General features: G+C 52.3%; 2 protein-coding genes across 2 annotated transcripts in view; one reads left to right on the plus strand and one right to left on the minus strand.

Moving 5' to 3' along the window:
• Positions 1-4,417: 4,417 nt before the first annotated feature.
• Positions 4,418-5,449, minus strand: INAFM2 (InaF motif containing 2). Its single transcript, XM_064660044.1, has one exon. It carries the CDS (start codon positions 5,294-5,296, stop codon positions 4,907-4,909), a length of 390 nt encoding a protein of 129 aa, XP_064516114.1. The 5' UTR covers positions 5,297-5,449; the 3' UTR covers positions 4,418-4,906.
• A 169-nt stretch (positions 5,450-5,618) lies between these two features.
• The window catches only part of PLCB2 (phospholipase C beta 2), a 48,025-nt gene continuing 41,225 nt past the window's right edge, over positions 5,619-12,418 (plus strand). The window contains exons 1-2 of the mRNA XM_064659956.1: positions 5,619-5,766; positions 6,070-6,174. The gene's annotated coding sequence lies outside the window, so the exon portion shown is untranslated. The remainder of the gene's footprint in view (positions 5,767-6,069; positions 6,175-12,418) is intronic.

Raw genomic sequence — 12,418 nt, forward strand, 5'->3', positions numbered from 1 at the left:
TTGGTAAAATGCACCATCAATTGCAACACAGCAACTCGGTAGCTAAAACTATCAAAATTGATCCCAGACCAGGGAGTCAGCTCTTGTATAAAGAGACCAATTTAAAACACCTCGAGCCAAGGACAGAAATACATCTGGACAAAGTTGGAGATACTTGTTCCCAAAGCAATTACTAAGGGAGGCAACAATATAAAACCCTGACAGCAGTTCCAGCTCTCCATTCCCACCTCAGCAAGTCCAATACCTGCAGCAAGAGCACACCCAGGTCACTAAGCAGTAAAGCCCTACAGAGTCTCTAGAAGTACAAATAACAGAACAATTCACTGATGTCCCCACCAGTCCCCCTCCAATATACTGGTTGCAGATGGCAGAGGGGGCTGGCACTTAGTCAGCGGGTTTGTATTTTAAGTGCATAATACAGCAGTTAGCACTTCCTAAGTGAGTGAGAGGCCCAGAGCAGCAGCAGGATACAGCACTGCTGGGAAGTTCAGGACACTGCCTGCTGCCTTCCCTGGAAAGGTTGTGCAGCAACAGCTCGACCAGCTCACGGGCTCAGCAGCCACTGGCAGGTGATTCTGGGAATTCTGCGGCCGCTTCCTGCTCCCACCATCCCAGGGCAGTGACAGCAGCTGACCAGACACAGGGCTTTCCCAAAACTGCCTTCCAACACCCGTGGAACAACCAGAAACCAACTTCACCTCCTTAGCTTCACACTCCAGCTTGGCTATGTTTCTTACCCCATTCCCTTCTCCACACGCTCCGGCAGCTCCAGAACTCAAAGCCAGCCATCGGCAACTCCCCCCAGCACAGCCACTGAGACCAGCTTGGAGTTCCCTGAGGGAAATGCCTGAGGCCCAGAAGCAGCCCCTGATTTTGCCATCATGGCTACACCACATGATTGCTTATCAGCTCCACTCATGGACTGAGCCAAACCTCCCTGTCAGAAACATGGCCCAGGAATGTGGGATTGAGCTGATCTGCATCGCATCAGCTGAGCCCACGAGAGAATGTGCGTGGGGAAAAGGGAGCTCTTAGAGATGGAAACTGGAGCCAGCTGCTGGAGCGCATCACACGCTCCACTAACTCTTCTTCCAGCTTTTCTCCTTCCTTCTGGTCCCTCTGCACGTGAGTTACACCAAATGCTCTCCTTGAACAAACAGGGCTCACTGGGACAAGCCCAGTGTGCACAGGCAGAGGGCAAGTATTGAATGTCAACCAACAGGGGTGAGCCAGAGGCACCTGCCTGCAAGGAGACAGCCCAGGAGGTTTGGACAAACACCCTCTCCTCCCTCTGCCACAATTCTTTAAAGGCTCTTAGAGGACAAAAAGCTGCAACTCAGGCCCTAAATGATACAGAGACTCAAAGCTTGGGGGAAAAGTTGGCATTACAGAATTATCTTCATGTTTAATCAATAAAAAAACGAAGTAAAAAAATGGAAGCGCAGATGCCAGAATTCCAGCCGCGTGCTTACAGCCATCATGCCTTTACAGGAGCATCCCAGAGTCAGGAGTCCTGAGACTTGTCAGCTTCCTTCTCTCACTAAAGCAAAGGGCATTTCCCTCACATCTGAGGAGCTCCTTCACCCAAACTGACTTTCAGCCATCTCCCTTCCGCACCAACACACACGCTGGGAATTTGGCACCATTCTCTTGGCAGGTAACATGCAGGACAGCAGTTGTGTGAAGGGAATAATCCTCCCCAGCAATGCTAAGGAAACAACATCCTGGATCATGGGGTTGCAGCCATTTCCATCTAGGAAGCCACACACCACCCTGTGCCTTGTCTTGCCTGATACAATCACACCAAGTGAACTGAATGTTTTTATTTTTTTGAGGAGCAGTGAAGGGAAAGGCTGAACTGGAGCTGAAGTAACACAACAGACCACACAACCAATGGCCTTTTAAACCTCAGCTTTACCCCAGACTGGTGACTGCACCATTTAAGGGCACTAAAACAATTCTGTTGGGATGCAGATGACACTCTCAGTACAACATAATGCAAAAATTCCCAGTCCAAGTTGTTCTCTGTTGCAGCCAACCTACTTCCCAAGAAATCCCTAATACCCTGAACTTTAAATTAGCTTACACCTAGAAACCAGTCTAGACGAGCCCTTTTTGTCACTAGAAGTATTTGCAAAGTGTACTTAGTCACCAATTTCTTCGACAGTCTGTCATGATGACAGTCACAAGCGCAGCAACAGGCTGGCAGCAGCATCCCGACGGGAACACGTCTGCCTCCAGAGGGCTACAATGCCTGGCTAGGGAAAGGATGGGGAACAGACTGCAGCTGAAGAATCTGGGCCCTGGAGATTTGGAAAACCAAATCACCTGAGCTGCCTGGCCCTTAGGCTGGCAGCCCGTGATCCTCCTGCATCTCCCCCAGGCCACCTCCCCTCCCTGGCTCAGTACAACCGGAGTAAGGCCATGGGATGCTCCAAAGCCAGTTGTAACAGGTACAGAAATAGCAGCATTTCAGTGAGATCTGTTTGTCAGCAGAGGAGAAGATGCAAAAACACAGTCTGGGAACTCATCAAGCCTGCACTTTCCTCCAGGAATGCAGACAGCCACAACCATCCTCGTACTGGCTCATCAACTATTTTTAGCAGCAGTAAGGGAGGCAGCCATCAGGAAAGGGCCTGTTCCCTTTGATCCACAGATCCGAGCACTGTCCCAGAGATCCTCTGCCCCCAAACCCACAAACCAGGTAAAGAGCTGTAGGTTGTTCCTGCTCCCAAGTACGAGGCATCTCTCGGCAGTTCCACGGCAGGTTGGAAGAGGGCCACGCAGCCCATTTCATTCCACTCACTTCCTCTCCCTCCCGAGCCACGCAGACGGCTCGATGAGTCTTCTGAGAGCAATTGGAGTTAAAGTGAAGGATGTCAGGGGGCCCTGGAAACCAGCACATGTTGGATGCACCACTCAGAGCCACTACAGAGCGCCCAAGCTGCAGGCCAGGAGCAGAGAAATCCCAGGATCTGTGTCATCCCACCCAGCTTTATTTATCTCCAGAGGTTTTACGAGATAAACATGAGCTCCTTCTCAGAGACACTTCCCAACTGGTTCTGCGATTAGCACCCGAGCCAAGGAACAGCCTAAACTGAACTGGCACCACAACGAGCCTGGTTTGTTTCTCTGTCACTCATTCCTCCCTCGAGGAGCTGCAGAAACCTTCCCCTGCAACCAGAGGTGTATCCCAAGGACAGCAAATGGCACCGCTGTCACCAGGACCCAGAGCTACCGCGGGCATGTGCAGCCCCACGGACGGGGATGAACCCACTGCCGGCAGAGCCAGCAGGGAACCAAAGCCACTCACAGAACAGACACTGTGGGGTGTCCAGGAGCTGGTGCTGCCCCGGGACAGCTCAGCCTTCTGCTGCTGTGCATATTCGGGCTCCAGCCCCTCTCCAGCTCCTCCACCTGCCCCGCAGAAGGGCGGCACTGATCCCATTTTGGCTGAAGTGACTAAGCGGGATCGTTTTGTCCTCCCCACCAGCCTTCTGTTCTAACAACATACAGCCTTCCCCGCTCCAGACAACTGCCAAGGAGGGTGAAAAGAAGATCCCAAAGCACTCTCTCCCTGCAAGCTCCTGCTTCTACCTTCCAAGAACGCTGTAAAGACAATGCCCAGCTGACACAGCCCTAACACAGCACCACGGCCCCAAACACCCTGATTTCGGTACAAAACAGCTCTTTTCAAACACCAAGTGCCATATTTTATGGTACCTTCGTGATCTGCACAACTGAAATACGTACGCTGCGTGACAGCACATCTTATCCCTCAGCAGAGGGGATCTGAACTACTGGGATTGTTTCACAGGGATGCAGCACAGCCTGGCAGCCTCACTGATTCAGCCAAATCCATCCACCTGGAAAGCAGCAGCCTGGAACAACACAGCTCTTATGGTTTCCTAGTTGATATCCCCCATCCCGGAGTCATTAAAGGCCAGTTTTTTGCTCAAGGAATGGAACATTTCTGAAGACAACAGGGCAGGCAAACACTGGGAGGAGAGGCTGCCCAGGGCACATCAGGAACCGAACCGCCCGGCCAAGACCTGCCCTGGCTCCAGGTGCCCCCAGGGCACAGGGATGATCCATAAGCACTGCCACCCCTCACAGGCAGGAGGGCAGGAGCACGGGGGTACAACCAGGACACAGCTCAGAGCCCACCACCACAGCTCCACCTGCTCTGCCAGCACAGATCCAAGCTTTCCAGCACCACCGCTTCCTTTCCACGAGCAGCAGGATTTAAGCACATATGGAGGCTTCTCCAGCCTTGCCTATGGAGACCAACGACAAATGAATCAACATCATAGACCACAGTTCCCATTGCAGCAGCCAAATTTGTGCTACTCAAGAGCCCTTCCAGTTCAGCATTCCTCCTCCCACCACCGAAGAGAACATACTGTGTTACAGAGACTTTCATATTGGGAAAATATTTTAATATAGTAAACAAGTCAATTTACCTTCCACATATTTTAAATAAGTTTATGCTCATCGTTAAACAAAACTGGTTTTACTTAAACAACGGATTACAGCCTCTAAATTCGTATTGTTCCCAGCTGATCCTGTAAATAGTGAGGAATTTTGGACACCGGTATCCTTGTATAGGTAACAGACTGGCATAAACAGCGCAGGAATTCGATGCGGGTTCAACGGGAGAAGCTAGCCCTGGTGAGGAAGGAAACGAAGCCACAAAATTCCCTTTCGAGGACAAACGGAGGGGGGAAAAGAAGATACCGCAGTTCCGCCGACTCCGGCGGGGCCGAGCCAGTGCCAGGTCAGTGTCCGCTCAGTGTCCGCTCCGTGTCCCGGCGCTCCGCGGTGCCGCGGGGGCGGCCGAGCCCTCGCTCTCCGTGCTGGGCCGGGCCCTCGCTCTCCATCGCCGGCGGAGCGGCCTCAGCCCCCATCAGGGGCTGCTCCCATCGGGGGCTGCGGGGCCGGGCGGGGTGGCGGCGGCGGGCGGGCCGGTGGCGGTGCCGGTGGCGGCGGGGCGGGGGCCGGGCCCGGGGCGCGGCGGCGCGGGCGGAGGCCCCGCCGTGGGTCCGGCGCGGAGCTGCGCGGGGGTGGCGGCGGCGGGGCCGGGGCCGGAGGAGCCGCCGGTGCCGCGCACCGGCTGCCAGATGAGGCTGTAGTAGACGGCGAGCACGATGGCGGCCAGCGAGACGGACAGCACGTAGGCCAGCACGGTGGCCAGGCGCACCCACTTCTTGTTGGTCTTGGCCGCCATGCGCGCCTTCTTGTCCCCGGTGTAAGTGGCGGGCTTGCCCCGCTCCGCGCCCGCCTCCTTCTCCTTCATCGGGGCCCGGCCCTTGGCCCGCTGCTCCACCGAGCCCTCCGTGCTGGCTCCGGCCCGGATCGGCCGCCGCCGCCGCTCAGGACATGCCGGTACCGCCCGCGCCGCCGCCGGTGCCGCTGCCCGCGCTGCCCCGCCGGGGGCGAGGGGCGGTGCGAAGGGGGCAACACCGCCCCCAGGGGAGGGGACCGAGGGAGGGGACACGGCAGGGAGGGCGGGAGAGGAGGGCGGGCAAGGGGCGGAGCACCTTTAAAAGGACTCCCGGCAGAGGGCTGCCCCCTCCCGTCCGCCAGTGCCCCGCAGAGCTGCCCAGCCTCCGGGAGCCCCTCGTTGCGGAGAGAGGCAGGTGATGGTTTAGTTCCTCCCCGGGCCGCAGTGAAGGCTCCTGGCACGCGCCCGGAGCTGGAGGAGGTCAGGAGGCCCCTCTCTACCCTGGCCCCTTGGAGTTACTTCTTGGTGCCCCCCTGCTGCAGGTACGTGCTGCCTGCACCCTCTGTGAGGCTGGAAGGGTGCCCGAGCCAAGGAGCAAGTTTTAGAGCGAAAGGCTTTCTCCGAGCTGGCCTCGTCCCAAACCTGTTATTGATACAATCTAAACCTCCTCTTAAAGCATGGGTTCACATCACTCCCCAGGTGTTAGTTCCCTACAAAAGCATTATATTCTCATGTTGAAAAGACAACTAAACCACCAATTTAGGGTATAAATTAGCTTTGTTTTCTTTATGGGAATGATGTAGCTGCTTGTTTTACAATAATTTTCTTCCTCCTTTCAATCTCAGGTGTGGTAGTTGCAGCAGGAACTTCTTGTAAACCAGGACTTGCAGTTCTGGAGGAGGCAACAGTAGCTGGAGACCTGCCTGTTACCCAGAGAGGCTTCAGAGAAAGTGAGTGAGTTTTGAATTAACAGCAGCATTTTATTTGTGCTCCCATATGGTAGAAGGGGTTTGCCTTCAATGCCATACTCCCAGTTGCAGGAAAATTGTGAGAGGAAAGTTGGGAGGGAGGGAAAAGTTTTTGCAGGAAGAAGTACAGAGCTTGCAGCTCTGAGGAAGACTCGTGAGGCAGAAGATATGTTAGGGAATAAATGGAGTAGCTTCAAAGTAGCTGTAACTTTTGGAAGAGGTGGATTGTGTTGGCCAGAGGCTGCAGGGCTGCTGTCTGCATGTGGAGGGGGAGCACTGCTGTGGGTCTGTGTGCACTGACTGGGCAGGGCTGGGAGCCCCAGTGTCCAGCAGCAAAAGGAGCACCTGGAAGGGGCTCAGTGTGGGGTGCCTGGCTGATTGTTCTGACAGGGGCAAAGGAATTTGGAGACTAAACCTGCCTGTTCAGGGCAGAGGGGGCTCATTGCCCTTGGCTGGGTAGTTGGACTAGATGGTTTTTCAGGTTCCCTTCCAACCCAAATGATTTTGAGCTGTAGATAGACTTGCTGTAGCCTCCTGAAGTATTTAACATTGATGAAATGTTGCTGTGCACCTGGGGAATGTTTGTTAGAAGGTACTGGGGCCTTTCTTTGTGCCCTGTGTGTCTCCTGCCCTCATTGCTTACAGGTGATTGTATTCTCCTCGTCAAGCCCAATGTCCCACACCTGAGCACACGAGCTGGAGTCACAGTCACACCTGGACTGCATTAACTGATGATGCCCTGCTGGCAGAGCTTCCCTGAGTTACAGAATTGCCTTTTCTGTGGTGTACTGCACATTCTATTCACACGTTCCCTTGGACTGTATAAGTTTAGGTTGAATTATAGGTGTGAATTTATAGCAATTCTTACAAAACGGATTTTCTAGTAATTTTTCAATGTGTTTTCCCTCAGTGATGGGTTTGGTCCAGCCCGTTCTCCCCTTGCTTCTCCTCTTCCATTCAGCAAGTGAAATGATGATGAGTTGCTACTTCTCACAAGTCCTTTCCCTATGCTCTGGCTTAATTCCCATTCTGGAATTTCTGGGGGAGAGGATTGACACGTACAGGCAGTTCTTGTGGGGCTGACTGAGGTCTTGGCAGTTTTGATGATTCTGATGCTTGTCTAGTCCAGGATGTCTTCCTGCATTTTCAGACTGTCCTGGGAGCCAGACTGGACTGGCTAAGGACATGCAGGGGAGTTGTAAGAACATTCCCAGCAACTGTGTGAGCATGGTGTGGTTGAGATCCCAGTGTGTCATTCCAGAGGTGTTCTGCCTTCAGCCCAACAGCTTCACCTCCCCCCTGCATTTATTTGTGGCTCATTCATGCCTGCAGTGGAGACCTGCCCTTGCTGGAACACACAGTGCCATGGTATTATTACAGAAATTCAGTGTTCTCAAGGCTCTCTCCTCCCTGCCAACCCTCCGCTCTCGTGGCTCTGAGTAAGCCCAGGCTTGTGTTCATTAAATGTTGTGAAGTCTTGGCTTTTGCCAAAGTCAGGTGAAAGCTTTTCTTTTTACTGTGAACAAGTAACTGGGTGTGAGCTTCTCTGCAGGCAGCTGCCAGCAGGTGTGTGCCTTCTGTTCCCAAACAGAGTTCCTTGCTAACAACCTCACTAAGGCAAGTGAGAGCCAGGAGCCAGAGCTGCAGTCAAGATGTTTTCTTTGTCCTTGGAGCATTAGCAGAGATTCCAGGCTGTGCTCTGAGCGGGCTCCTGTGGTGCAGGATTGGAGCTCTGGGGTCTTGTGAAGTCAGGGACTGTGTCTGACACCAGACGAAGCTGACAAATTACTCCTGTCTGGAATTTCCTCCTAAAGAGCACAAGAGATCACTCACTTGAGGCACGTGGTGCACACTGGAACTATGTGCCAAGGCAGGAGAGCTCTGCAACCCTCGGGCAGCCTTCCTCCCACCACAGCCCAAAAACTACTCTGCAGGGTCCTGTTCTTTACAAGATACTTTAATACTGCTTTAATTTTGACTTGTTGGGTCTGAGGGTCCACTAGAAAATGTGTTTACTCGCTGCCTTACACCTGAGTGTTGTTAAAACCACGGGTGCTGAGACAGATCTCCTGTTGGAGGCTTGGGAGTTCCACCTCCCTGAGTGAGCAGCGTGGCCTGAACCCTGCTGCTGCCTTGCTGCAGTGGGATGTTTGCCTGCTCTCCAAGGGCCCCTGAAGGATGGAGCTAAATAAACCTGTGTTATTGATTTCCCATGCTCGGAGTCTGTGGATAGCATCTGAGTGCTGGGAAGACTTCATTAAGGGAAGATTGCTGGCCTGAGGTACTGCCTCTGTGCAGCCCCTGCTTCTGGAGTAGCAGGGCACTGGATGGGATGCCTGGGAGGTGGGTGACTGTGTGTTGTTCACAGAGGCCTCTGGGCAGATTATAGAGACTCGTAACTTTTTTATTGGCTCTGTGTTGATGTTTAAACTTTACAGTATCTCCTTGGTCACATTTGTGAGCTGGGGAGGAGGGAGATGGATGAGATCTTTCTACCTGCCTCCTAGTGTTTAAAGGATGGAATAGTTTGTTTAAATTAATCTTTCTGCACTGAAGTCCTTGAGCAAGTACTCTGCTAGGCTGGAGCCTGCTGTCACAGAGAAGGTCCCTGCTCTTGACAGGGGCATCTCTCAAGCTCTGCTGGCTGCCCTTCTACAGGAAATACTCTATTTCTCACTGCTGCTCCAGCCTCCTGTTGGAGCCTGCAGGGAATCTGTTTCTGTTCCTCTCTAGCATTTTCCTCTTACACACTGAAATGTGTCTCATGTGGGAAGGTGCAGTTTCACTTGTTAATCCAAGAGCAGATGGGGAAGGTTGGGGATGTCCTTTTATTTCCTTCAGCTCTGATTTAACTGTGACAGTGAAGCTGGCACAACCCACGGTCTTGCACTGACTAGGACAGTGCTCTGCAGAGGTTATGGGAGTGGGGAAGGTGCTAAAAGTGATGCTGAATTTGAGATACCACAGCAGGTTTTTACTGGGCTTGCCCGGGACTGAGGCCTTGGGCAGAAAGCTCCGGGGAGCTCAGGGCAGCTCCAGCCTTGTATCATCAATGTGGGGAAGCCCGTTTTGAGCCATTTTGTTATCCTCAGTGTTGCCTAAAATTGGCTCTTAAAATAAAGCTCTAAGACTCAACTGGTGAGTTTTAGGAGCCAGGCATTCCTTGATTACAATGCACTGTGTGGTCACAGCACACTGGCTGCCCTGGCACTCAGCTCCCCAGGTGCTCACAGGGGTATCTCCACTGCAGCTGATATGGCAGCACTACAGGACTGTTCATTTTCACTCCCTGCATTCCTGTTACATATCCAGGACATTCCCCAACACCTGTTACCATATACACAAATCCTTATAAGGTCTCTGAGGGGCTCCATCGAGGGTCTCTGGTGGTCACCTGTGCAGCCAAATTCTGTTACACCAAACAACTTGTTCATTCTTCAAAGTCAGCTTGACTTGGCTTAAGTTGGGTCCTTGCTGAGTTACACTAAGGCAAGGTGCTGTTTTAACTGCTTTAAAAATCAAATAGATTCTTTTATATTTGAGGAGGACATGAGGTTTCCCCTTATTTGAAACAACAAAGCTTTGAATGTGTTAATATGTCCTGAGCATGGGGTAGTTTCTTCTTGCAGAGAAAACCTCGAAAGTGGCTGTTACTGCCTGGCTCCCTCCATTTCTGTGTCCCTGGCTTTCGGAGCTGAATAAGGAAAATGGCCTGGACTCATCTTGGTAACCCCATGCAAGGCAGAGTTATTTGCCTCAATTAAAATAGCAGCCTGAAACCTCTCCCAGTTCTGCTGGAGCTGATTCTGACTTGATGCATCTTCCTGTTTTCACACTTTTGCCATCCTGGTTCAGACTCTGATGGAAATAGAGCTGAAAGGTTCCAGGAGAGAGGCTGTTCTGATGCTTCCAAGAGCAGAAAATGTGGAAAATATCATCAGCAAGTTCATTGTACACCTGTGAACAGGGGAAAGGTCTGTTGGCAATGAGTTCAACATGGTGTTAAAAAGGAACCCCACTTGTCTTCAGCTAAATAAAACTTGTCTTACAGCCACTGCTCAGGGAAGTGTTTCTTCCAGATCCAGTGCTTTGATAACCCCCCACTCCTCTGGATATATGCATTTTCCGCAGAGGTGTTCACCTGGATGTGGTTATGGAACAGGATTATTCCTCAGTGTTCTGTGGACCAGGACATGTGTATCATTGTCAGCTGGAGAACACTGTGGGGGTGGTGGGAGCCTGGGACCAGCTGCTCCTTTCCTGCAGTCCAGGAGACCAGAAATGGTGCAGAATTAAATCAAACGTGCCCTGCACCCCAGCCCTGTGTGCCCCAGGTGCTCACATGGGCCAGGGCTGGGCTTTCCAGCAGGGAAGCTGCCCTGCTTTTTGGGAACATGCTTCACTGTGTGGAACCTCTGATACAGCTGAATGCTGTAGAATGACCTTTCTTGTCCTTCAGCAATTCTCCTTCCACATGCTGTTTGTTTCTGGTCCCATGTTTATCTGACTGCTCAAAAATAAAAACATGTTAGGAACTGCATCCAATGTTAAATGTTTCCTGGGACCTCCTTTCTAAGAATCTGGACCCAGTTTGTGTGCTGTTTGTTCCTGGCCTTGTAATTTGATAAAATAAAGAAAATAATTTCCAAGATCTAATTTTGACCTCTATAAAGACAGCAGATGATTTAAAATCATGGAAGCCTGGGATGGTTTGGGTTGGAAGGGACCTTAAAGCCCATCCAGTCCCACCCCCTGCCATGGGCAGGGACACTTTCTACTATCCCAGGTTGCTCCAAGCCCTGTCCAACCTGGCCTTGGACACTTCCAGGGATGGGGCAGCCTCAGTTCCCCTTGGCAGTGATTACTCACCATGGCTACAAAATCTGTGGAAAATGCATAAACCACAATAAACAAGGTCAAAGAAGGACATTCCCTGGTGAGGCTCCTGGAGAGCAGCAGTAGAAGGAGCAATGCCACAGATGTATCCACCTGCTCATCACTGGCCTCAGTCACCCTCCCTGGACACAGGGTGTGATCCAGGGAGACCTTAGTGAGGGCTCAGAGTGGTCCTTTGCCTGAAAACCTTTGGAATCTCTGATGTTGCACTCTTCAGTGAAACCAGTGGAGACTGTGCATTCTTTGCCATGGCACTAAACCTGAACGTGTCGTTGCTTCACAAGCACATTTCACCTCAAGGAGTGCTTGGAATATGGTGTGCCAAGGCCTGTGCAGGGAGGATGGGAATGCTGTAGGTTGAGGCTGGACATTACAAAAGCAGGTTTTTGGTCTGGTTTATGGGATGTTTCAGGAGCATGTGGTCCTGCTTGCAGCACTCACTGCACCGCTGGGAAACAGGCACAGAGCCACCAGTGCTGTAAACACAATGTACTCCTGCCCAGAGAACACTCAATTATGGGTCCAACCATGTCCCAGTGGCTGAGCAGATAATTTTTGGGGTTTTGTACAAGTTCTCACTGCTTTTATGGTATTGTGGCATCTGTGGCCGCTTGTCTCCCCGTGCTGTGGTCTGCTGCCCTCTGACTTGTGCAGATCAAGCTGGAGTCACGCTGGGAGCTGTCAGGGATCCCTGACTTTGTGGTTTGGGCTCAAAGTAGGACACAAAATACACCCCTGCACGCCCAGTCAACGGTTCTGCTCTCCAGAGGTGGTTGGCAAATACTGGCCTTTGCGGTTTTAAAGGTGTCGTTAATCCTTCCCGGAATGCCAGGGCCCCGAGGGCAGAGCAGCCCCGGGAGCAGCGGGAGGGCCCGGGCTTTGGGGAGCTGGGAGTTCGCCCTGCTGTGCAGTGTCACGGCTCTTCACTAGAGGACAGCATTACACATGGCAAAGTGTCATTAGCACGGAACAGCGCCCGGAGAGATTTCTTAGGGATTATGTGCGTGCCAGGAGTAAACTGGGGTTGAGGTTACACGATAATTCCCTAGAAGTCGGGAGCCATCCAGTCAGGGGCGTTTAACACCGTGGCTTAAATCGGTGTCTGCAGACCTTGTCTCCTAAAATATCTGAAGGGTGATGCTGGGGGAGGCAGAGCCTGCGGGATAGGTAGGACAGGGCGACAAGGAAGAGCCTGCACTAAAAAAAAAAAAAGAAAAGAGGGAAATTTTTGCATATCAAAACTGTTGCAGCAGCTGGTGGGATGCCCAGTGGTGAAGGTGAGGGATGTAGGATGGGTGTGCCCTGGATGATGGCCTTGCTGGAGAGAGGA

The sequence above is a fragment of the Pseudopipra pipra genome, chromosome 6, assembly GCF_036250125.1.
Source record: "Pseudopipra pipra isolate bDixPip1 chromosome 6, bDixPip1.hap1, whole genome shotgun sequence".
NCBI lineage: Eukaryota > Metazoa > Chordata > Aves > Passeriformes > Pipridae > Pseudopipra > Pseudopipra pipra.

Coding starts and splice junctions, on each gene's coding strand:
- INAFM2 (XM_064660044.1), bottom strand. CDS start 5,296: ATGAAGGAGAAGGAGGCGGGCGCGGAGCGGGGCAAGCCCGCCACTTAC.